At 38.9% G+C, this 26,195-nt stretch overlaps 1 protein-coding gene across 4 annotated transcripts in view; it reads left to right on the plus strand.

The window, feature by feature from the left end:
* The first annotated feature begins 880 nt into the window (after nucleotides 1-880).
* Nucleotides 881-26,195, plus strand: part of LOC117338172 (protein naked cuticle homolog 2-like) — a 108,672-nt gene continuing 83,357 nt past the window's right edge. For 3 of the 4 annotated variants that reach the window (XR_004534980.1, XR_004534981.1, XM_033899396.1), the window contains exons 1-3: nucleotides 881-1,062; nucleotides 4,731-4,757; nucleotides 10,054-10,169. Coding sequence is in view for 2 of the 4 variants with exons in the window: in XM_033899396.1 (XP_033755287.1) it covers nucleotides 1,038-1,062; nucleotides 4,731-4,757; nucleotides 10,054-10,169 (168 nt within the window). In the remaining 2 variants the exon portion in view is untranslated. The remainder of the gene's footprint in view (nucleotides 1,063-4,730; nucleotides 4,758-10,053; nucleotides 10,170-26,195) is intronic. The other variant, XM_033899397.1, reaches the window with a different exon arrangement.

A 26,195-nucleotide genomic window follows, 5' to 3' on the forward strand; every position in this document is an offset into this window, starting at 1 on the left:
TGAAACGTAGATATTTGATTTCTGCATACATGTTAAGTTTTACGATATGCGCTCATGTTTTACGACAGGTATTAATTTGATTCGTAGATATGTTTGATTTCTATGAAGATTAATCCCTGTTTTACGGTATTTTTTACTGTATATGAAGCCGAGACACTTCTAATTCGTTTCTGCGTTTTAAATTGTTTACGTGTTTGGTCTATTATCAAAGTACAGAACAAAATAACCGGAGTCAAGATAAGATAAAATTTGACAGACTGGTATCATTCGCCATTAACTTGGAACGTATTTAAACGTTACTATTGATGTTTGTGACGACCATGGTATACCTTCGGTAGACTAGAAATCTCGGGCAATCTAACCCAAGTCATAAAATACGCTTGCCATTCTCAGACTGTAGCTATTGGCCCCCCATTTTCTGCTTCGATCCCATCAACATGCCTCCGCTAGATTGACTTCATATCATAGTTAAATATCGCAATATTATTTACCTAGCGGCAACTTCAAAGAGAATTATAGCTGACTGGCTTAACCAATAAAATCGTACAGAAGATAGCTATGAACGAGAGATCAAAGAGAAAACAACACAGTGTATTCGTTCTAGTAATGTATGGGGAAATCAGGCAATAATTTTGACAAACTATTCTAAAATATCTTACATTTTTACAGCAGAAAGATATGTACCGTACCAAAGTCTACATGCATTGATATGATTAACAGTTTTAGAGACATAAACTATTTCCAAATAATATCATATCACAATGTTATTACTGCTACTAACATAGCGACTTCCCTTCGATAGTTTTAGTAATGGACTCGTCTAGCCGTCAATCACCGTTTGTAGATTCGCCTTTCGGTACCGCCCTCCGCATGAACAGTGTGTTGAGACTCATGTGTTACATGTTTATTGTGGAAGAGCCACTCGTGGATTGTACTAAAATAGTGGGAGATAGTAGCTTTAAAACGTGTTATTTTCGTCAAATTTGTGTTGGAATACTTGTGCAGAATTAAAACTTTGATGGAAACAGCATGCAAAGATGGGGAAACAGGCAAGCAAGCATGGTAAGTTGGCAATAATATCCAGTTAGCAGCGATCTTTCATACTCTTGTGTATCGGACATTCTGAATCCGTTGGGCCATTTTTGGCCCGGGGTGAACACCGGGGCATGTTATGTCCGCTGACCGGTCAAGGGGCCGTCTCGAAATGAAAGGGATTCCTAGACTTCTACCTGTTATGTAAAATTAAACTAATACACAACATTATATCACTTACCTGAATACCTTTATGCACGATTCTGTATAACGGTAAGCTTACTTCTAAAACAGGTGCCCCCGAGCTTTAAATAACACACAGGATTGCCAATTCTATATTGATCTTATTCTGCATTCGAGTTGATATACATTTTCACCGATATATATGATATTGCCATACGTTTTTATTGACTTACCTGTTCTCTTTGATTTTAAACATCAAACAGATACACCTCATTCCAAGTTAACATGCATGCTGTATTTTGGGCGAGGTAGTTTCGTTTGAAGTATCAGTTTTCTTTGTATGTCTGTGCATAATTGCAAAGTTCTTTTTTCCTACTTATCAATGCTTTTTGTATAAATATTTTCTAGAAATAAACGGGGTTCCTATATACTACCTGTCTTTTTACCTGTAATGTTTACATAAATGAACAGCTGAGTGTGTATTACCTTGTGTACAGTGTGTGTATTGATGTTTCTGATGTACATTGTTTCTATTGAGGAGCTGTTTCTTTACATGTATTTTAATCTTTATGTACATGTATTACATAGAATTAATATCACAAGTATTAATTAAATGTATGCAATGTACAATGTATTTTAGAACCGCTTGCATGGATAATACATGTATACATATTTATCGTTAAAACATCTCACTTGGGTGGAAGCTCAGGTGAAAATGCTGCTATATTTTTATACGTAACACTGATATAACAATTGATTTCATATGCAATAGATCTTAATGTGGTTGTGTTTTTGTTCGTATATGTATTGCATGTATGTGATATTTTGTATTGTGTAATGTATGTTGTACCCAAGAATACTGCATATAACAAGACAGAGACAGGATGTAGGGTACAACATGTGACAGGTGGAATACCTGAGGTGGTGTGGGTGGTACGGGTGACAGTGGGCGGTTTAGAGGGGGTGTATGTGACAGGAGGAATCTACCTGTCACCCAGGGTATACAGTTTGTCAGGTGACAGGTGGATTACCCAGGGTATACACACAGTGTGTGGGGGGTAATGGTGACAGGTGGATTACCCAGGGTATACAGTATGTCAGGTGACAGGTGGATTACCCAGGGTATACACACAGTGTGTGGGGGGTAATGGTGACAGGTGGATTACCCAGGGTATACAGTGTGTAGGGGGTAATGGTGACCGGTGGATTACCCAGGGTATACAGTGTGTAGGGGTTAATGGTGACAGGTGGATTACCCAGGGTATACTGTGTGTAGGGGGTAATGGTGACAGGTGGATTACCCAGGTTATACAGTGTGTAGGGGGGTAATGGTAACAGGTGGATTACCCAGGGTATACAGTGTGTAGGGGGGTAATGGTGACAGGTGGATTACCCAGGGTATACAGTGTGTAGGGGGGTAATGGTGACAGGTGGATTACCTAGGGTTTATGGTGTGTAGGGGGTAATGGTGACAGGTGGATTACCCAGGGTATACAGTGTGTAGCGGGGTAATGGTGACAGGTGGATTACCCAGGGTATACAGTGTGTAGGGGGTAATGGTGACAGGTGGATTACCCAGGGTATACAGTGTATAGGGGTAATGGTGACAGGTGGATTACCCAGGGTATACTGTGTGTAGGGGGTAATGGTAACAGGTGGATTACCCAGTGTATAGTGTGTAGGGGGTAATGGTAACAGGTAGATTACCCAGGGTATACAGTGTGTAGCGGGGTAATGGTGACAGGTGGATTACCCAGGGTATACAGTGTGTAGGGGTAATGGTGACAGGTGGATTACCCAGGGTATACAGTGTATAGGGGTAATGGTGACAGGTGGATTACCCAGGGTATACTGTGTGTAGGGGTTAATGGTAACAGGTGGATTACCCAGGGTATACAGTGTGTAGGGGGGTAATGGTGACAGGTGGATTACCCAGGGTATACTGTGTGTAGGGGGTAATGGTGACAGGTGGATTACCAAGGGTATACAGTGTATAGGGGGGTAATGGTGACAGGTGGATTACCCAGGGTATACAGTGTGTAGGGGTGTAATGGTGACAGGTGGATTACCTAGGGTTTATGGTGTGTAGGGGTTAATGGTGACAGGTGGATTACCCAGGGTATACAGTGTGTAGGGGTAATGGTGACAGGTGGATTACCCAGGGTATACTGTGTGTAGGGGGTAATGGTAACAGGTGGATTACCCAGGGTATACAGTGTGTAGGGAGTAATGGTGACAGGTGGATTACCCAGTGTATACAGTGTAGGGGTTAATGGTGACAGGTGGATTACCTAGGGTTTATGGTGTGTAGGGGTTAATGGTGACAGGTGGATTACCCAGGGTATACAGTGTGTAGGGGGTAATGGTGACAGGTGGATTACCCAGTGTATACAGTGTGTAGGGGGTAATGGTGACAGGTGGATTACCTAGGGTTTATTGTGTGTAGGGGGTAATGGTGACAGGTGGATTACCCAGGGTATACAGTGTGTAGGGGGTAATGGTGACAGGTGGATTACCTAGGGTTTATGGTGTGTAGGGGGTAATGGTGACAGGTGGATTACCTAGGGTTTATGGTGTGTAGGGGTTAATGGTGACAGGTGGATTACCCAGGGTATACAGTGTGTAGGGGGTAATGGTGACAGGTGGATTACCCAGTGTATACAGTGTGTAGGGGGTAATGGTGACAGGTGGATTACCTAGGGTTTATTGTGTGTAGGGGGTAATGGTGACAGGTGGATTACCCAGGGTATACTGTGTGTAGGGGGTAATGGTGACAGGTGGATTACCTAGGGTTTATGGTGTGTAGGGGGTAATGGTGACAGGTGGATTACCTAGGGTTTATGGTGTGTAGGGGTAATGGTGATAGGTGGATTTCATTGACGCATGCATGAACATCGCCTGATCACATTACATGTGACTGACACAGGTTTATGGACTTCACCCATATAGAACCTTGACCTTTAACCTCACAAGTAAATCCCAAGAACCTTAAACTGTATATCTGTGTCAATGACACACATACAATATGACCTTCACCCTAACAGGGCCATGGTGGCTGAGTGGTTAAGGTGTTCTGACACTTGATCACTAAGCCCTTCACCTCTGGGCCATGAGTTTGAAACCCACATCGAGCAGTTGTCTGGTACTGACTGTAGGCCAGTGTTTTTTCCCCCCGGGTTACTCCAGCTTTCCTCTACCTCCAAAACCAGACATATCCTTAAATGACACCAGCTGTTAATAGGATGTTACACAAAAACCAAAATCACCCTAACAGATATATGACCTTCACCCTAACAGATATGCATGAAGCCATAGAACGTTTACCTATATATACATATCACTGACACAGATATATGACCTTTAAACCTTCACACATGCATGAAGCCATAGAACCTTGACCTTTATATTGATATGACCTTCCCCCTTGCATGTGAAGCCATCGAACATTGACCGATATCTCATTCCTTTTTCTGTTGCATGGTATTGTTTTGTGGATACTTGGTATGCCTGCCCAGTGTGTCGCACTAAGGAACCACCCGAAGGTAGGTTTTTACCCAGCTTTCCCTTCCTCACAAACAATTCCTTCCATTTCTTACTTAGCTTCTTAGCTTGTAGATTGTACAGTAAATATATTTTGACAATGTCTCTTGTCAATTGGTATATCACTAACATATACCTTAATTATATATCCTGTAATAAGCTCAGAGGGGGCCGGGGTAATCTTAATTATATCCTGTAATAAGCTCAGAGGGGCCGGGGTAATCTTAATTATATCCTGTAATAAGCTCTGAGGGGGCTGGGATAATCTTAATTATATCCTGTAATAAGCTCAGAGGGGGCTTGGATAATCTTAATTATATCCTGTAATAAGCTCTGAGGGGGCTGGGATAATCTTAATTATATCCTGTAATAAGCTCAGAGGGGGCCCGGGTAATCATACTTATATATCCTGTAATAAGCTCAGAGGGGGCCGGGTAATCTTATTTTATATCCTGTAATAAGCTCAGAGGGGGCTGGGGTAATCTTAATTATATCTGTAATAAGCTCAGAGGGGGGTGGGGTAATCTTAATTATATCCTGTAATAAGCTCAGAGGGGGCCCGGGTAATCTTACTTATATATCCTGTAATAAGCTCAGAGGGGGCTGGGGTAATCTTAATTATATCCTGTAATAAGCTCAGAGGGGGCAGGGGTAAATTTTAATTATATCCTGTAATAAGCTCAGAGGGGGTCGGGTAATCTTAATTATATCCTGTAATAAGCTCAGAGGGGGCTGGGGTAATCTTAATTATATCCTGTAATAAGCTCAGAGGGGGCCGGGTAATCTTACTTATATATCCTGTAATAAGCTCAGAGGGGGCCGGGGTAATTTTAATTATATCCTGTAATAAGCTCAGAGGGGGTCGGGTAATCTTACTTATATATCCTGTAATAAGCTCAGAGGGGGCCCGGGTAATCTTAATTATATCCTGTAATAAGCTCAGAGGGGGCTGGGGTAATCTTAATTATATCCTGTAATAAGCTCAGAGGGGGCTGGGGTAATCTTAATTATATCCTGTAATAAGCTCAGAGGGGGTCGGGTAAGGCAGAAGGATACCCTTCTCACAGTTGTATGGCCCCTGGGAACTGTTGGTTAATCTTATTCACTATTGCAATTAGTGCCAGTGATCTTCACTTTCAAGAAAAAATGGTGTCTTTTGCTGAGTGGCTAAATATAGCGCCGCATAAAAAGATAAAACAATATGATCAAAAATAAAAGATTTTGGTGAGTATTGATAGATTTACATAATAGGAAATTAAAAATTCAAGGGAGGGGTGTATTGGTCAAGGGATGGGCATATTCATCAAGGATGTGTCTTTTGGTCAAGGATGGGAGTGCACATTCATCAAGGGATGTGTGTTTTGGTCAAGGAATGGGCATATTTATCAAGGGATGTGTGTTTTGGTCAAGGAATGGGTTTATTGGTCAAGAGATGTGTGTATTGGTCAAGGAATGGACATGTTGGTCTAGAGATGGGTTTAAACGTATTAGTCAAGGGTTGAACATATATTATATTAGTCAAAGGATATGAGCATACTTGTCAGGGATGGACAAAAAAGGTGGGCTTATTGGTCAAGAGTTGGACATATTAGTCAGGTCATGGGCTTATTGCAGGACATTTAAACAGCATTTGCTTTTAATTAGTGTAAAAACAGCAATAGCTATATTGATGGGCATGCTGGATAAGACTGTAAGATAGAAAACAACAAGACAGCAGGTTAGAAAAACAACAAGACTGGAGGTTAGAAAATACCAAGACTGGAGGTTAGAAAATAACAAGACTGGAGGTTAGAAAATAACAAGACTGGCTGGAGGTTAAAGAAAATAGCAAGACTAGTACTGTAGGTTTAAAAATAGCAAGACTATGAGTACATGATCAATTCAGAATTATTTAATACTTGGGATTGAAAGAGCATTCATTGTTTAAAAAAAAATACCGCCTTAAAACTGGCTAAAATTTAACAGACTTTCATTTTGCTACATTTGGTATTGTTTTCTTTACTAATTATCTATTGACTGTAGATTTACTAATTATCTATTGACTGTAGATTGATTAGGCATCAACTACAATGCTCCTAACTTGCTGTATTTGAGGTCATTTCCTGTAAAACTCTGTGAGTGATGTTGTGTAAAGTGATATTTCAATTTAAAAAGCAACTCAAAAATTATTCCAACTGGAAAATTTACCTACAAGGTATCTACCATAGCTATTTACTGTAGGGTTTTTTATTGGTGATATTTCATCCTATATCCTAATCTAAATGTTTTTTTCTTTTTCACTTTGGCCCCTAAGTATTTGAAGTGGTGTTTTGTTACCTTCGTCAATAGCGTAAAGTCTATAATTATATAAGTATACTGTGCGTAGAGTATGATGACATGGATATCAGCTTACTCAATTAGTGTGTGGTATGTGTGTTAAGGTCCAGTGTCCCAGAATTTGAACGAAGTCCTCATGTACATGTATATGTACGTATATATGTCCACAAATTCACTTACGACATGTCGATATAGTGAAAAACCATGTGTTCCAAGCATCATAGTAAAGTAACATATCTGTCAAACATTATCAGCACCCGGAGGAGATCTGAGTAGAGAGATTTTGCATCACCATTCTTCTTCTACCTCACAATTCATCTTTTACCAGAATCTTTGAAAAAAAGTAAAATTTGTAATATATGTAAAAAGTAACAAACCTCCAAAATCTGTAATCAAGAATATGTATGATACCATGTACAAGTTCAAGATACAAGCAAGTTTCGACATTTTTTTTTATATCAAGAGTAATCGTTTTCTTTCAACGCAAATTTTCACCTACTTGAAAGCAGCACAAATGATGCATCCTGCATGTGTGAGATATAGCTAAATTATCGACTGCGTACCCACATGGTATCGGATGACGAGTAATTACAGGGCACAGGACGATGGAGGGGACACAGCTTTGATATTACCAGTTACTTGTACCCGCCTACTCCTGTGCTCTGTGATGTACAGAGACAAGGGTAGAGTATCGGGCATTCTGCGGGGAAAGTACACAACGAAGTCCTGTTTACTTTGATAGATGGGTTGTGGTACAGTTGTAGCATGTAAATTGATGATTGTTACCTGTCTGCTACCTGTACAGGTATTTACACAGGTGTTTTCCTGATCTAGTTATTACTTGTCTATAGAGATGATCATTCAGAACTGGCCAGGCTGCATCTGGTTATCTGGTTTGTGCACATCATGTAAGAGACGGAGGATATATATATATAGTTTAGTTTCCAAACCAACATCACTATGATAATACAGGGGTCAAGTAATTCTTCGTCAAATTCAGATAATGTTATAGGCACTCCGAATGGGAACCAGGTTGGTGACACCCAGACAACAGAACAAAATGGCAAAAAGCCTCAAACATGTCTCACTTTCTATTACACAAGGAAACAGAATGTTTCCTATGACACCTTGATGTTGACTGTTGTCAATTCGTAATGATGCTCAGAAGATACCAAGTACATTTTAATTAAAAACAATTGTATTCAAATATAATTATAAGCAGCTGCAGAATGGAATGAAAATGACAAGTTTTGGGAAAATCTAAAAAAGAAGATGAGATGAAAACAAGTCAATGTTGTGCATGAAAAGAGTGAATGGAAGAAGAGTACAGATCACCATGGCAACTTTCGACTGGGGTCATATGGGGGATGTTTGATTAATTCCTTATAATTAGACTAACTTGTGCATGTATCGGTGTGAAAATCTCCCCAGGGGTAGCAGGCGTACAGCATGTGTGGTGTTAGGACCCTCCCCAGGGGCTAGCAGGTGGACAGCATGTGTGGTGTTTGGAAGTCCAAATGATGACACATTGGAATGATGATGCCTTTGATTATGTAATTAGTGGGTCTAATAATCTTTTGTCGCTTGAGGAGAGAATTCCTGGTACATGTACTTTACAGCCTGGCTGTGTCTCAGAAAAACATGTAAAGACTTAAATTGAATTATTATGACCATTAAGCATTAAGTCTTTGTGTAAAGCTTGCTAGCTAACAGTTTTCTCCACGCTAATTAGTTCAAATAAAGAATGCATTTTCTCAGATGTTCGAGTGGTAAAATAAACTGATGGATTTTTCTCCATTTTTTTGGTACAATTTTTTTTCATTATGGCTAGCCTTTACATACTATAAGATTGTAATGTGTATGTTTCCTTTGAACAAAATTAATGATATCAAATATTGAGATCAGTTATCACATTTGAAATCTATACATGTATAGATAATTGTTTTGGCTTTGTAGATGTGTCAGATATTCATGTAGTTGTGGAGGGGAGGTCAGCTAGTTCAACCCATTACATAAACATACCTCAACATGTCAGACTAGTTATTCCAGTTGTTCTAAATTTCCTATAACATTTATAAGTGAATATAAATTTTGTGGATAACATTTTTTAGAATATAATTCACAATGTTTTATTTGAGCAATTCTGTAATTCTTCACTGATGCATTCATTCACCAATATTTGATGTTGTCATTTTGATTTTTCTCGGATATCCCATGCTGATGAGGTGTGGCCCTATTTGGTTATTGTTTTATTATTGTTTCTGGCTCACCTACCCAAAAGGTAATGCAAGTAATGAGGTTATACTGTGTCACAGCGTTTGTCGTCCGTCCGTTCTTAGTCTGTCCTTCTGTCTGGTGTCGACTTTTCCAATTAAACAACTTCCAAAATGCCCAGAGTACTGATGTTAGGCCTGTAGCATGCTGAGATGGAGGGCTACTGATTAGTTATGATCTCAACCTGCACTGGTGCAGGGGTCACTTGCCAGGGTCAAATAGGCTAAAATCTTTAATCTACTTTGGATTCTTACCAATAACTATTTGCAAGTTTAAGAGGCCCAGAGACCTGACATTGGGCCAGTAGCATATTATTGCTGGGTGAACAGCTACAAAATTAATTGAAATGAATAGTCTTGGCCTACTCTTTCTTATGCTTGAATCAATCGATAATCAGCTTAATTATCATCAGCATATATATGACCTAAATCATCTTAAATCCAGAAGCAGGTGATTGATACAATCTCATTGATCCTGATCATGTTGAATTATTTTTCAATGCCTGACCTGGATGAAATCACATATTTAATAATGACCCATTAAAATTTTCAAAATTTGAATAGCTAGACTGATTCCTGGTAAACTTCCTATTATTCAAAAAAGGAAATAAAGCACTAGACAAATATTTACTGATGATAAATTTTGTACAAATGTTTCCTCATGTTAATTTGGTCTATGGAGATGTTTACTGATGTTATTTTTTTATAGCTGAATGTTTCCTGGTGAATGCCAGACTAAACAAAGCCCTGGAGGAACAGATTCTCAAACAGACCAAGACAACAGGGTTCAACCTGGCCAACTACAACCTCAACCACTCTATTTCTGTAAGTATCAGAGATACCTATCAATTGGCCTTCCGGTATTCAGATATTACTGAAGTTTTCAACTTCTGTCACATTGCATCATATAATTACCGACCGAGTAATATTCTGTACTGTTGTTATTGTTAATAGATTTTCCAGGTGTTCGCTTTGTAGTTGTGACAGTGGTGTTCTGTAATTAACAGGCTGTTACTTTTGAAGGTCACATTGTAAAGTAATATTGAAATATTTGAAAAATTCTCATTTCTTTTAGCTGTATTTTGTTAAAAATGGATCACAGGTACATGTCTGTTATAAAGAGTTTGACCTCCATACCAGAATGAGATTTGATATGGTTGTAGCTACAGACAAGTTTCCGTTGCTCCATATCCTCAAGTACCATAAAAATCTTGAGCTAATGTCTGTTGTATCTGGTACGCTGTAGTACAGGATCGTCATGATGCAGGATTTCTTTATTAGTCACAATTATATGTTGTTTGTGTTGTGAATTTGAAGGTTGAGGGAGCGATGACATTGTTTCTCCCTGTAGTTACAAGTTACAAAATGTATTTATGTTTATGATAATGTATGCCAGCTTGTGATAATGTATGCCAAGATTACAAAAAGATCACAGAATCACTGACAAATATTTAGCACATTCATACAGAGGTTTTATGGTTTTTAAACATAAGAACTGACAAGTGAAGCTGTGGAATTGAGGAATTACGCCATGTGAGATTAGCTAGATACTGGTGGGTTTGTGTTACGGCATCAGCTGTTGTATAAACACAGGCCAGGTATGCCTTTGTAGTAGCTCTACAAGGTTCAGACTGCCTTGCTCCTCAACAACTTTTCCACAGGCAGGGCTGTCTATACCAACGCTTCAAAGGCCCAGAAAGTGTTCAAGTTAAAAGGCAGATATTTGCTTATCTTCATAAGAAGTCTAAGGTTGGCAACTGTATCAAAGATTGGATATTGGTGTACCTTGTTTATATAACGTTGTAGAGATATAGGAATCTGATTCATATTTCCTGTGACTTTAAATATAGTAATTACAAATCAGTAATATAATTTTATTGGAGTATTGTTGTTACATTCATGATTGTATGAATGCAAATCTGTTATGTCCATGTTACTCAAAACCATTTAGTAGCAGATCTTATACTAAATATATATATATGAATTTGATTGTACTGCATTCCTAACATTGTGAGCATCAGTATTCCCTAAGAAATAATTGATCCTATAACTTTCACAGTCCTATGAATGCATTTTCCTGTGATTATATTTAAAGAGTGGCTTCAATGTGATATAGAACATAAGTACTGGGTTGGGGTTAGGCTAGATCAGAATTTCTGGTACCTCACTTCTATTTGGATCAGTCGGCAGGTGACAGGCTGGTTGTACAAACCAACCATGTAGATTGATATCGGACAGACACTGAGGGAAGATTCCTTTGATACTAGTAATATTTCTCCTCAAAAGAAACATTTGAATCAAAGAAGAGAAAATTGCATGTATCTATCGAAGAAATCAGATATTTTTTGCCTTGCTCAACTAGGAAGGCCAGAGTCAAGTAGGCCTCTTATAGGTCTCCTTAGGAGAATTCAGCCAGTGTTAGGGTTTTGGTTGGTGGGTGGGTACACTTCAGAGACGCGAGTATAGATCTTTGTGGGATATGAGATTTATTTAGAATTACAGGTTTCAGATGAGGTATACATCTACCATATCTATTCCAATAAACACTGTTTATGATACATGTAAGCTTAAGGCTCTTAGAGAATTCAAATTTTAGTATCAACCATAACTATTCACATAAACACAGTATATTATGCCAAGTTTGAAAAATGAAAAGAGAAAAAATGAATTCATCCTAGAGTATGCTGGAAATAGAAATAATGAAACATAATTTGTATTGTTAAATTTTGCTTCTCTGCTAGGGAGTGGGAAATGTCCGTTAAAGATAGTGTAGCTTCTCTGCTAGGGAGTGGGAAATGTCTGTTAGAGATAGCTTCTCTGCTAGGGAGTGGGAAATGTCTGTTAGAGATAGCTTCTCTGCTAGGGAGTGGGAAATGGCTGTTAGAGGTAGCTTCTCTGCTAGGGAGTGGGAAATGGCTGTTAGAGATAGCTTCTCTGCTAGGGGGTGGGAAATGTCCTTTAGAGATAGCTTCTCTGCTTTATATGTCACACGTATATATACGTATTGCTGCTTCATATCTCTGTTTACATTCATATCTTGGCTCTGAAAATTGTAAACATTGTCAGTTCATGCCAGTTTGAAAATTGTGTCCATGATATCATTTTCAGATGATGGAAATAGCTTTTGATATGTTAGGCCTCTCAGGGGAGCTTGATTTTATTTAAATAAGAAGATGATTTGATTACTTTGTATATATAACAGTAGAATGGGAGAATGATTCCTCTTTATCACTAACACATGTCAGCAGAGAGGAGGCTGGGAGACAGAGTAATGTGTGTTACCAAGTCCTGCCCTCCGCCACAAACTGCCAGCTTCCTCTACTTCAAAGACTAGTTACTGGAGTATCTAATGTAACCAGCCTCTAGCTTTGTACCCCAATAGTATCATATACACAAACTTTCCCTTGTATTTGATTATGGTCCTAGTTAAAGCAGCTGTCCGTGATTTCTGTGTACAACAACCCACCTACAGAGGGCGTTATACATATCTGGTGGTGGTGTTACGCAAACTTGGATGTCTACTTCAGAGAAATCATTACATCTACCTGTCCAATATGTATATCTCTATAACACCTGTCCAATGTCAGCACCTTGGTAAAACATTCAGTGTGAAATGTCATAACATCAATTTATTTCAGTTCAGATTGTTTACATATTATTAAGCTCTGGCTAGATCCTCCAATCTGTTGAAATATATGTTTAAAACTTTGTCTACTAAAGAGATTAAATGTTTTCGTACTTTTAGACATAGCGCATATTGAGTGTACATTCTTAACTTAAAGTGTACAGTTATATTTTAATGGGTACAACAAAGGTGAGATTATCAGTGTGTACAGTTGGTTACAGTAATGTTAGATAAACGTGGCTTTATAATTCCATACTTCAAATGTAAATGTGTTGCTCACATGTCAGCAGTCAACTTTGAAGTTCATTTTATTCCATGCATAGAACAAAATTTAATATGCTAAACAACTGTACATTGTAGACATAGGACTGTTATAAACTGTTTCAGTTAATGTTTCAGCGGAACTAAGGCAACTGTCTAAGTGACCAAATTTTGTATCGGTATTTTAATTTGATATCAGGCGAGAAGATAATCATATTTCTGTCTATTGACAGTCATTAGTTTTAAAAAAAAACATTGACATCATTTGCCTAAATTTTTCGGTATATTTAAATAAGTTTCAGTAATATTTAGCAATAATGAATTTGTTTCAGTTCCACTTCCCAGATATAACTTTTGAAAACTTCTAAGGTTCCATGAAGATTAAATTCTAGTTATTGAAAAGGGCAAGATGTTTTATTTATTCAAATTTTCCTTTCATGTGCAAGAAGCAAGGCACAATTTTCTATTACCTTTGACAGATGTGAACTTGATTTTCTTGGTGTGTGATTTCCTTGTTCTGTGTGAAATCCTGTACGTTTTTTGTCTGTCATCACTACACAAACGTGTGAATGACGTAACCCATTACAATCAAATGTTTACATGAGACTTCCAGGATTCAATCTTTAGTAAAACAATATATAAGGGTAGGGAAAATATATATCGCTTTGGAACTATGAGAAAATGAATCTTTCAACCTGTATCAGAGTGAGATTCATTTCCAACACAATTGGATTCAGATTCATGATGATGATGATGATGATGATGTCTAGGATTGAAACAGACGAGTGTTTTGACTTGGTTACCAGGAATTCTTGTGTGGTTGATAATTGTATAATGGTTGCTTTAAATGTCAACTCAACAATCAGACAAGACAAGCATCTGAAGGAAATACATTAAGAGATTTGTAGATGTCTAAGTCTACTAAGGGGAAATGACTATTGTCTCTGGCAGTCATATAATGCTAAAATGGCGGAAGACTATCTGATACGTGTTTAAGTTACCTTTGAACTCCAGGATTAATCATGGTGATTAATCCTGTCAGCATTTAGTCTCTTGTGACAAGACTGACTTACCAGACGAGGAATAACAGACTTAAATAATGGTTACAAGACTTGTTCAGAGGAATGTTGTGTAGGTATCACTTCAAATACATTCTACTGTAATATCGCTAATTGATACATTTTCTAAAGCATTTTACCGTAATGCCCTCAATAATATCATTATGTTCGAGCATACATCCGTAAATGGTCAGAACATGAGGAATATCTCTCAGTTTGTGGATTAGGTTTCCGTGGATTAGGTTTCCGTGAGACTACCAGGACCCTGGACTCTGGATTGGACTGGAACTTCCACATTACAGGGTTAAAATCAGGTCACACACCTTGTTTGGTTTAGTCTGAAATTATCCTCAGTGGTGTCAATGCTGTCTTTCTATATCAGATTTAAATTCACGATGACTATGGTAAAGGCGGAGCCAGCATAAAAAAAACAAGGTCAAGACTTCCCAGAATCAAAGAGGTTGGGGAGTAGGGGTGTATTTATGCTGACAAAAGGTCACTGTATTCAGAAGACATTTGATACACCTTCTGTGACAGACGTTGGAGTTTCACTTTCTAATCTTAGCTCATGAAATCGACCACAGTTTTATGAATCAATGCCATGAAATTAACGTTTATAGGCTACTTGCTTTAATAGGTAACTTACGTTAATTAATGTCAGAAGTATGTAATTGTGGTTACCTGGACAGTTGACTGGAAGTTAATGGTGGAGTTTTAGGATGTTATGATAACAGAGAGCACCTGTGTAGTTAGCTACACGGTCAGGTAGAAAAATAGTCACTGGAAGTTTACCAGGAAAGGACAGATAAACAGGGTGTGGGCAAGAAAGGGGACGAAATGTGGGGGCCAGGAGTTATGTTAGTGGAAGGGTACATTAGGTATGGAAGGGTACATTAGGTCTGTCAAGATGGAGTGGAAGGGTACATTAGGTATGGAAGGGTACATTAGGTATGTCGAGGTGGAGTGGAAGGGTACATTAGGTATGTCAAGGTGGAGTGGAAGGGTACATTAGGTATGTCGAGATGGAGTGGAAGGGTACATTAGGTATGGAAGGGTACATTAGGTATGTCGAGGTGGAGTGGAAGGGTACATTAGGTATGTCGAGGTGGAGTGGAAGGGTACATTAGGTATGGAAGGGTACATTAGGTATGTCGAGGTGGATGGAAGGGTACATTAGGTATGTCAAGGTGGAGTGGAAGGGTACATTAGGTATGTCGAGAGGAAGTGGAAGGGTACATTAGGTATGTCGAGATGGAGTGGAAGGGTACATTATGTATGGAAGGGTACATTAGGTATGTCGAGGTGGAGTGGAAGGGTACATTAGGTATGTCAATGTGGAGTGGAAGGGTACATTAGGTATGTCGAGAGGAAGTGGAAGGGTACATTAGGTATGTCGAGGTGGAGTGGAAGGGTACATTAGGTATGGAAGGGTACATTAGGTATGTCGAGAGGAAGTGGAAGGGTACATTAGGTATGTCGAGATGAAGTATTGAAAGAGTACATGTAGCATGTGTAGAGATATTCTTATTACATATGTAGCATTTTGATTGGATGGCTAGGAGTGAAATACTGAAGTATGTAGAGAGATCAGAGAATTGTAATGGGAAAACTTCAGTTAGATCAGGGTGGGGATCAAATATGATAAAGATTTCACCATGAAAATTGGGGATAGGCTTCAGGAAGAGCTGTCTGTGGTCCATAATTAGGAAAGCATAACCTCACTTCCTGTATATATCTAGAAAATATGATGGAAATATGTAATGCCGAGCATCCCAAGCTGGTTATCAGTGTCATACAGACACCAGGCAGGTTTATTCTTATCAAATCCATGTTTTGTAATTGGCCTGTTTCCTGTTGGTAATTTGCTAGTGTTCTGTATAAGCTGGGTGGGTGATAAGGAATGCATTAGATTCACAGTAATAATATCAAATCATACCACTTAGACATTCCTTCAAAATTTTAACATGTATAGATTCAGAAATTTTAATCTGAACTTTAATCGAGGAGATGTATAACTAACCTGAAAAATGAGCTGTATAGATTCCTGGTATGCAGTATAAGCCATGTGGGTATCTACATGGTGTCTGTACAAAATGTCTGGTGTAGAGAGCCTGTATGATTGTCTGGTTGTGGGACAATGTCTATAATTATGGATATATACATCTTCGACTTTCTAGCTTTGTCAAAAACTAAAATTAATAAATTTTTTGTGATCTAAAATACTGTAAGGTCATAACAGAAATGCCAGTAATAAAAATATAATTTTATGAAATCAACACGTTTTTAAGTGCTGTAAAGGTAATTTTACATTGTAATATATCTATCATTATTTTTTTCCTTTTTTCACATAGAAGATTTCTTGACATTAACAGAAGTATTTGACAAGTTAGGTGGTCTGAAGTTTAACCTGAATGATCATTACATATAGTTCCCTATTTTATCAATGTTTTTAGGTGAGATATTTAATTCTGACCTTTAACCTCTTCATGTACACAGCAAACGTATCATCCCTCGAGTAAGAAAGATCGGACGACTTACAATTTTACCGTTGAAGTGATTTTCTGTCGTGTTTGGGTAGGTAATGAGATTGCGGGGTGTCACTTGTTGGAACCTCGGGGGTGGATTATAATCACTACACTTTGATCTTTCCCTCGGTGACCAGAGCTTTTGTACTCAAGCCACTAGCCAGAAACCTAGCTGACATTGTGGAAAAAGTCGTTCCTGTGAATAGCTTTTTATAGACTTAATCAAACGTGAAATGCTTAAAATCTCTGTCTCAAATTGAAATGCATACAAGGTCTCTAGAAATATACCATTGAATGGTGATGTTTACCAGTGAGAATGATGAAAGAGTATTTTCATAGTTATTATAAGAACAAGTTTATGTGTTAATGCGGTCCGGTCCGTTAAACTGGAGCGACCTCATCAGATAGAGCTGTGGTGTAATGGTGAAATACTGGAGTTTTTTTTACCTCTCACTGTAAATTTAACCATGCTAGAGTTAAATGACAGTATTACTTATCACAAGGATGGTAAACCTCAAAAAGGACTCATTTTAAATGTAGATGTCGACAATTTTTTAGTGGCATTTATAATTATAATTTATAACTTTACCCTGGTATTACATGATGATAATCAAATTACAAAATCAAAATCCAATTATCTGGTGACAATATAATTACAAATTAATGATATAATTTACAAAGTTATAGTCCAATTATAATATGCTGATAATCTAATTATCTGGTGATGATCTGATTACAAAGTGATGATCCAATTATCTGGTGATGATCCAATTATCTGGTAATATTACAATTATCTGGTGATAATCCAATTATCAAATGATAATCTTATTTGATGTTGATAATCTAATTATCTGGTGATGATCTAATTACATAGTGATAATCTAATTATCTGGTAATAATACAATTATCTGGTGATAATCCAATTATCTGGTGATAATCCCAATTATCTGGTAATAATCCAATTATCTGGTGATAATCCAATTATCTGGTGATAATCCAATTATCTGGTGATAATTTTATTACAAAGTGTTAATCCAATTATCTGATGATAATCATATTACAAAGTGATAATCCAATTATCTGGTGATAATCTTATTACAAAATGATAATTCAATTATCTGGTGATAATCTTATTACAAAGTGATAATTCAATTATCTGGTGATAATCCAATTATCTGGTGATGAGCAAATTATCTGGTGATGATCCAATTATCTGGTGATGATCTAATTACTAAGAAATAATATAGTTATCTGGTAAAAACTTATTACAAAGTGATAATTCAATTATCTGGTAATAATACAATTATCTGGTGATAATCTTATTACAACGTGATAATTCAATTACATGGTTATGGACTCCAATAATGACAAATTAATTGCTTGTTTATCATAAAGTATCAGAATTTCTGTATATAGTTATCTGACAAAGTTGGTGTTGCCGATATTGTTGATAATAAGAACTTCCTTTATAATGTGATTACATAAATTGCTATCTGACTCTATCGGTGTCTGATGATACAGTTGATAGGCTCTACATGTGGTTGTGTTTGGAGGGTACACATGATGTGTTAGCGGACAGAGTATTTGAAGTATTGATAAAAACTGCGGTCTTATCACAGCTACTTACTGTAGGCATGCTTCAAAGTGATCAGGTACTCCGGCAAAACATAGCGCTGGCTAACGGCTGAATACATAGGTAGACCTCAAAAGGAAAAAAAGCCTTTTTAGAGTCAAGTTTTTGGGAGTTTAAGGCATCTCGCAGTGTGGTGATCAAACATTTTTACTGATAAGACTTTTTATTTAGATTAAGGGAGAAAAACTTCATCAATAATTGTTGGGGTGATGTTGCACAACCTAGTCATTTAATGTCCACAGTGTATATCTCACTGCGGTGGCTAATCCGGCCCTGTACAGTGAGTGAGCACTTCAAATTCTCTGTACTAGTAAAAAATATTGTATTTGTTAAATTTAGACATATGCATATTTTCAAAAAAATCATGTGTTTTTCTTCTTTATTCTTTAAACCAGGTATCTGATTTGTTGGTGTTATTTGGTTAGTACAATATTACATGTGTATATAGATACGTACAATATTACATATGTATATAGATTTGGGGACAAGGAGTACTTTGATCTAGGGTAGGATTCTATAACCCCTGGATGTGTATTAGACATGTACTATTTGAACCATTTTAGGTCCATGTTTGATCTTCCTTACTAAAACTTTTATGTTCAGTTTTTGAAAGTTTTAACTTGAAACAAAATTCTTCTTAAATCTGAATTTTGATCAAACGGATTTCCATAGTAGTTAATTATAGTATGTTAGGTTGAGGGACTCTAAACTAGGTGTTTTGTGTTGAGATCTATCATGACAGTGCAATGTCAATCAGGTGTGCCATATATAGCTGGTGTCTATATAGGCATCCAGTTTTTGACTGTCCCTCATTCACAAGTACCTACAGATAGACAGACAAAGACTTCTTTTACCGTTTTGATTGGTCTTGCATTGGTCCTTGTCCCACCTTTACTATTTAATTGGTCCAAGTCCTTGTCCCACCTTTACTATTTGATTGGTCCTGGTCATCGTCCCACCTTTACTATTTGATTGGTCCTTGTCATCGTCCCAACTTTACTGCTTTAATTGGTCCTGGTCATCGTCCCACCTTTACTATTTGATTGGTCCTTGTCATCGTCCCACCTTTACTGCTTTAATTGGTCCTGGTCATCGTCCCACCTTTACTATTTGATTGGTCCAAGTCCTTGTCCCACCTTTACTGTTTTAATTGGTCCTGGTCATCGTCCCACCTTTACTATTTGATTGGTCCAAGTCCTTGTCCCACCTTTACTGTTTTAATTGGTCCTGGTCATCATCCCACCTTTACTATTTTAATTGGTCTTGGTCCTTGTCCCACCTTTACTATTTTAATTGGTCCTGGTCATCGTCCCACCTTTACTATTTAATTGGTCCAAGTCCTTGTCCCACCTTTACTGTTTTAATTGGTCTTGGTCATCGTCCCACCTTTACTATTTAATTGGTCCAAGTCTTTGTCCCACCTTTACTATTTGATTGGTCCAAGTCCTTGTCCCACCTTTACTGTTTTAATTGGTCTTGGTCATCGTCCCACCTTTACTGTTTTAATTGGTCCTGGTCATTGTCCCACCTTTACTATTTGATTGGTCCAAGTCCTCGTCCCACCTTTACTGTTTTAATTGGTCTTGGTCCTTGTCCCACCTTTACTATTTGATTGGTCCTGGTCATCGTCCCACCTTTACTGTTTTAATTGGTCTTAGTCCTTGTCCCACCTTTACTGTTTTAATTGGTCCTGGTCATCGTCCCACCTTTACTATTTAATTGGTCTTGGTCATCGTCCCACCTTTACTGTTTTAATTGGTCCTGGTCATCGTCCCACCTTTACTATTTAATTGGTCCTTGTCATCGTCCCACCTTTACTGCTTTAATTGGTCCTGGTCATCGTCCCACCTTTACTATTTGATTGGTCCAAGTCCTTGTCCCACCTTTACTGTTTTAATTGGTCCTGGTCATCGTCCCACCTTTACTATTTGATTGGTCCAAGTCCTTGTCCCACCTTTACTGTTTTAATTGGTCCTGGTCATCATCCCACCTTTACTATTTTAATTGGTCTTGGTCCTTGTCCCACCTTTACTATTTTAATTGGTCCTGGTCATCGTCCCACCTTTACTATTTAATTGGTCCAAGTCCTTGTCCCACCTTTACTGTTTTAATTGGTCTTGGTCATCGTCCCACCTTTACTGTTTTAATTGGTCCTGGTCATTGTCCCACCTTTACTATTTGATTGGTCCAAGTCCTCGTCCCACCTTTACTGTTTTAATTGGTCTTGGTCCTTGTCCCACCTTTACTATTTGATTGGTCCTGGTCATCGTCCCACCTTTACTGTTTTAATTGGTCTTAGTCCTTGTCCCACCTTTACTGTTTTAATTGGTCCTGGTCATCGTCCCACCTTTACTATTTAATTGGTCTTGGTCATCGTCCCACCTTTACTGTTTTAATTGGTCCTGGTCATCGTCCCACCTTTACTATTTAATTGGTCCTTGTCATCGTCCCACCTTTACTGCTTTAATTGGTCCTGGTCATCGTCCCACCTTTACTATTTGATTGGTCCAAGTCCTTGTCCCACCTTTACTGTTTTAATTGGTCCTGGTCATCGTCCCACCTTTACTATTTGATTGGTCCAAGTCCTTGTCCCACCTTTACTGTTTTAATTGGTCCTGGTCATCATCCCACCTTTACTATTTTAATTGGTCTTGGTCCTTGTCCCACCTTTACTATTTTAATTGGTCCTGGTCATCGTCCCACCTTTACTATTTAATTGGTCCAAGTCCTTGTCCCACCTTTACTGTTTTAATTGGTCTTGGTCATCGTCCCACCTTTACTATTTGATTGGTCCAAGTCCTTGTCCCACCTTTACTGTTTTAATTGGTCCTGGTCATCGTCCCACCTTTACTATTTGATTGGTCCAAGTCCTTGTCCCACCTTTACTGTTTTAATTGGTCCTGGTCATCATCCCACCTTTACTATTTTAATTGGTCCTGGTCATCGTCCCACCTTTACTGTTTTAATTGGTCCTGGTCATCGTCCCACCTTTACTATTTAATTGGTCTTAGTCCTTGTCCCACCTTTACTGTTTTAATTGGTCCTGGTCATCGTCCCACCTTTACTGTTTTAATTGGTCCTGGTCATCGTCCCACCTTTACTGTTTTAATTGGTCCTGGTCCTCGTCCCACCTTTACTGTTTTATTTGATCTTGGTCCTTGACCCACCTTTGCTCTTTTGTAATTTTAAGGTTTATGAATCAATATCAAGGTAACTTCTTAAATTCAATGTTAATTACAAAATACAAAATCTATAAAACTAACTCATAAAAACTTCCCTCCAAAAATGGTCAGTGTTATTGATATCTATTGATTTTTTAGGTTCTGTCTCGATACTTCAAAGAGAAACAGAATTGATGTGGATTTATAGTATAATTGCTGTGTTTATAATGTGTTGTTGAATAGATCGGTGTATTAAATATGTCGTTACGGACATAGGCCAAACCCGGTGTGATGGCAGTAGAGGTAATTGGTACTGAATTCGTTATTTACCTAGCCAGGTATATATATATATAAGGTGTGCGGCATCCGTCTTTGAACTTAGGAGTGAGTGCCACAAAGTGCCACAACTGCCCGAGGCTGTTTGTGTTGTCTTTTTATTGACTCAATAGTATAACAAACACTGGTGTTGACCTGAATACCTGACTGGCTGTCCACCCAGCCCTATAACTACCCCAGATTATACACCTCACCAGGGCTGCTCTTGGCACGTAGGAGAGGTTGGTGGTGGTCAGGGGACAATCGATAGGACACTCCCAGTACAACCTGATACCCAGAGTGATAAATAAAACTGGCTGTACACATTTTTTATTCCATAAATGTATCGTTTTAATAGATGACTTTCCCCTCGTCTGTTATTCTCCTATAATGTTAAACCTCTTGTCTTAAAGCAATGGCAGCAGCAGCAGCAATGAGATGTTGACTATAGAGTTAAAGTTAATATAAAAATGTTTAACAACTACTGCTGTATTCTATGAATTTGTGTTGGATTCCCTTACCCTAGTTACCTTTATCTCCCACTTATGCTTGACCCTCGATCCCGATCCCACGTATCACCTTGTCTATTCCCTTCACTTCTATTCCATCCCTAACCAATGTTTTACAGGTAAAAATAGATATATATTAGATATATACATGAACAAAGCTTAAAACAGTTTGATTCTCAGGGCAAAATGTTGAGTAACTGTACTGTACAGAGGGGTTTAAAAGGCATCTGTCTGGTTTCACTTTTACAACAAAGATTGACATATCTTCATCAGCAGAATTCTCTTTGAAACAAAACAATTTACCAAGAGTACATGAGACCTGAATGCTATTAAGCAGGCATGTTGAGAAGTGCTGGCCTGTATATAGGCTATTTGTTCTGTGATGGGATATATACCATTGTCCTACCTAAGGAGACAGGATCTTTGTCATCTGTCCCTGTTAATGTATTCTGTACCTCCTAATTCTGTTAAATTATAATCTATTACTTTTATTATAAATATGCTACCTTACAATGTACAGACTCGACACCTCTCTAGAATATCACACACAGACTCGGCACCCCTCTAGAGTATACATACAGTGATAGGTACACCAGCTGTTGTCATCGATTATCGGCTTGTCTTTACCATTATCAGTAATGATATATAACATGGTAATAATCTTCACACAATTGTTTGTGGTTACTCAATTGTTTTTACAGGGAGGTGATAAAAGACTGATCATAGAGATCTCACAATCCAAGCCGTATGCCACATGTGACCAAATTTATAGCAGTATGATACCTAGGGGCTCCTCAGTGATGGATTGGGGAAAGGTGTTGTTGGTATGATCTGTGTGTATAAAGAGCATTGAGGAAGAAAATTAGTAATGATGTATTACCCAGTAAATCAGGTTACATAGTATGTATCTGACATAAAGGTAGAAAGGAGAAGGGCTAGAGTGGAAAGGTGGCGGAGAGGGTCAGGGGTCAGGGGGAGGAGGGAAGATAGGTGATGATTTGATACTTCCATCGTTGTGACAGATGGTGGTGTAATATTGAGGTGGTCAGTTATGTATACATACCTAGTAATAGTCTCACATTGTATTTCTATCTTATCCTGTTGGGAAAGAAAAGGGACGAGAAAAAGTTTGGATGGAGAATTTGAACTGGATGAAGAAAAATGGAGGATTTAAAAGAAGGAACAGGAGGAACTAATGTGAGATATAGGAAGAGTTGGGAGAAGAAAAATATGAAAACACAGAGTGAGATAGGTTGAGAAAGACTGAATAAAAAGGGAAATGAAGAAGGAGGACGGAATATTAAAAAGAAAAATGTGAAAATAGAGAGAGGGAAAGGTGGAGAATGTCCGAATTAAAAGGGGAATGAAGAAAGAGTACAGAATAATGAGAGACATGGAAGGCTAGGAAACCAACGACCAGATACGACCAGATACGACCAGATCAGTAAAGGTGACAAAGGAGGATAGAAATGATAACAGACAAGATGGAGACCCTTACTGGACAAATCCAATAGTCCACTGAGTGTTTGATACCCGATCTTGTTCCACATTTATAAATCACTTCAGTCATTAAAGTATCCATTTTTGTGGAATATCTTCAAACAATGAAATTTTTAAGAGCCAGTAAACGCCACAGCCTTTATCACCATTATACAGTCAGACTTTAATCTGCAGAGCATCAAAGACACTACCGCCATTGTCAAATTACACTTTTTCCGCTAAATGAGGATCAATTTGCATGAAATTGGGTTTATTACCATGGATGATGTTTCATTGTTAAGCTTAAGTGATAGACTGGAGACATGTGGGGAGTAGCATAGAGTGGAGACATATGGGGAGTCAGATATACTGGAGACGTGTGGGGAGTCAGATATACTGGAGACGTGTGGGGAGTCAGATATACTGGAGACATAGGGAGTCAGACATACTGGAGACATAGGGAGTCAGATATACTGGAGACATGGGGATTCAGATATACTGGAGACGTGAGCAGTCAGATATACTGGAGACGTGGGGAGTCAGACATACTGGAGACATAGGGAGTCAGATATACTGGAGACATGGGGAGACAGATATACTGGAGACATGGGGAGTCGGATATACTGGAGACGTGTGGGGAGTAGCATAGAGTGGAGACATATGGGGAGTCAGATATACTGGAGACATGGGGAGTCAGATATACTGGAGACATGGGGAGTCGGATATACTGGAGACGTGTGGGGAGTAGCATAGAGTGGAGACATATGGGGAGTCAGATATACTGGAGACGTGGGGAGTCAGATATACTGGAGACATGGGGAGTCAGATATACTGGAGACGTGGGGGGAGTCAGATATACTGGAGACATGGGGAGTCGGATATACTGGAGACGTGTGGGGAGTAGCATAGAGTGGAGACATATGGGGAGTCAGATATACTGGAGACGTGGGGAGTCAGATATACTGGAGACATGGGGAGTCAGATATACTGGAGACATGGGGAGTCAGATATACTGGAGACGTGGGGGGAGTCAGATATACTGGAGACGTGGGGAGTCAGATATACTGGAGACATGGGGAGTCAGATATACTGGAGACATGGGGAGTCAGATATACTGGAGACATGGGGGGAGTCAGATATACTGGAGACGTGTGGGGAGTCAGATATACTGGAGACATGGGGAGTCAGATATACTGGAGACATGGGGGGAGTCAGATATACTGGAGACGTGTGGGGAGTCAGATATACTGGAGACATGGGGAGTCAGATATACTGGAGACATGGGGAGTCAGATATACTGGAGACATGGGGAGTCAGATATACTGGAGACATGGGGAGTCAGATATACTGGAGACATGGGGGGAGTCAGATATACTGGAGACATGGGGAGTCAGATATACTGGAGACATGGGGGGGAGTCGGATATACTGGAGACATGGGGAGTCAGATATACTGGAGACATGGGGGGAGTCAGATATACTGGAGACGTGTGGGGAGACAGATATACCGGAGACATGGGGAGACAGATATACTGGAGACATGTGGGGAGTAGCATAGAGTGGAGACATATGGGGAGTCAGATATACTGGAGACATGGGGGGAGTCAGATATACTGGAGACATGGGGAGTCAGATATACTGGAGACATGTGGGGAGTAGCATAGAGTGGAGACATATGGAGAGTCAGATATACTGGAGACATGGGGGGAGACAGGTATACTGGAGACATAGGGAGTCAGATATACTGGAGACATGGAGAGTCAGATATACTGGAGACGTGTGGGGAGTCAGATATACTGGAGACGTGTGAGGAGTCAGATATACTTGAGACGTGTGGGGAGACAGATATACTGGAGACGTGGGGAGTCAGATCTACTGGAGACATGGGGAGTCAGATATACTGGAGACATAGGGAGTCAGATATACTGGAGACATAGGGAGTCAGATATACTGGAGACGTGTGGGGAGTCAGATATACTGGAGACGTGTGGGGAGTCAGATATACTTGAGACGTGTGGGGAGACAGATATACTGGAGACGTGGGGAGTCAGATATACTGGAGACATAGGGAGTCAGACATACTGGAGACATAGGGAGTCAGATATACTGGAGACATGGGGATTCAGATATACTGGAGACATAGGGAGTCAGATATACTGGAGACATAGGGAGTCAGATATACTGGAGACATGGGGAGTCAGATATACTGGAGACATGGGGAGTCAGATATACTGGAGACATGGGGAGTCAGATATACTGGAGACGTGGGGGGAGTCCGATATACTG

Source organism: Pecten maximus, chromosome 11 (genome assembly GCF_902652985.1).
Source record: "Pecten maximus chromosome 11, xPecMax1.1, whole genome shotgun sequence".
In the NCBI taxonomy this organism is placed as follows: Eukaryota; Metazoa; Mollusca; class Bivalvia; order Pectinida; family Pectinidae; genus Pecten; species Pecten maximus.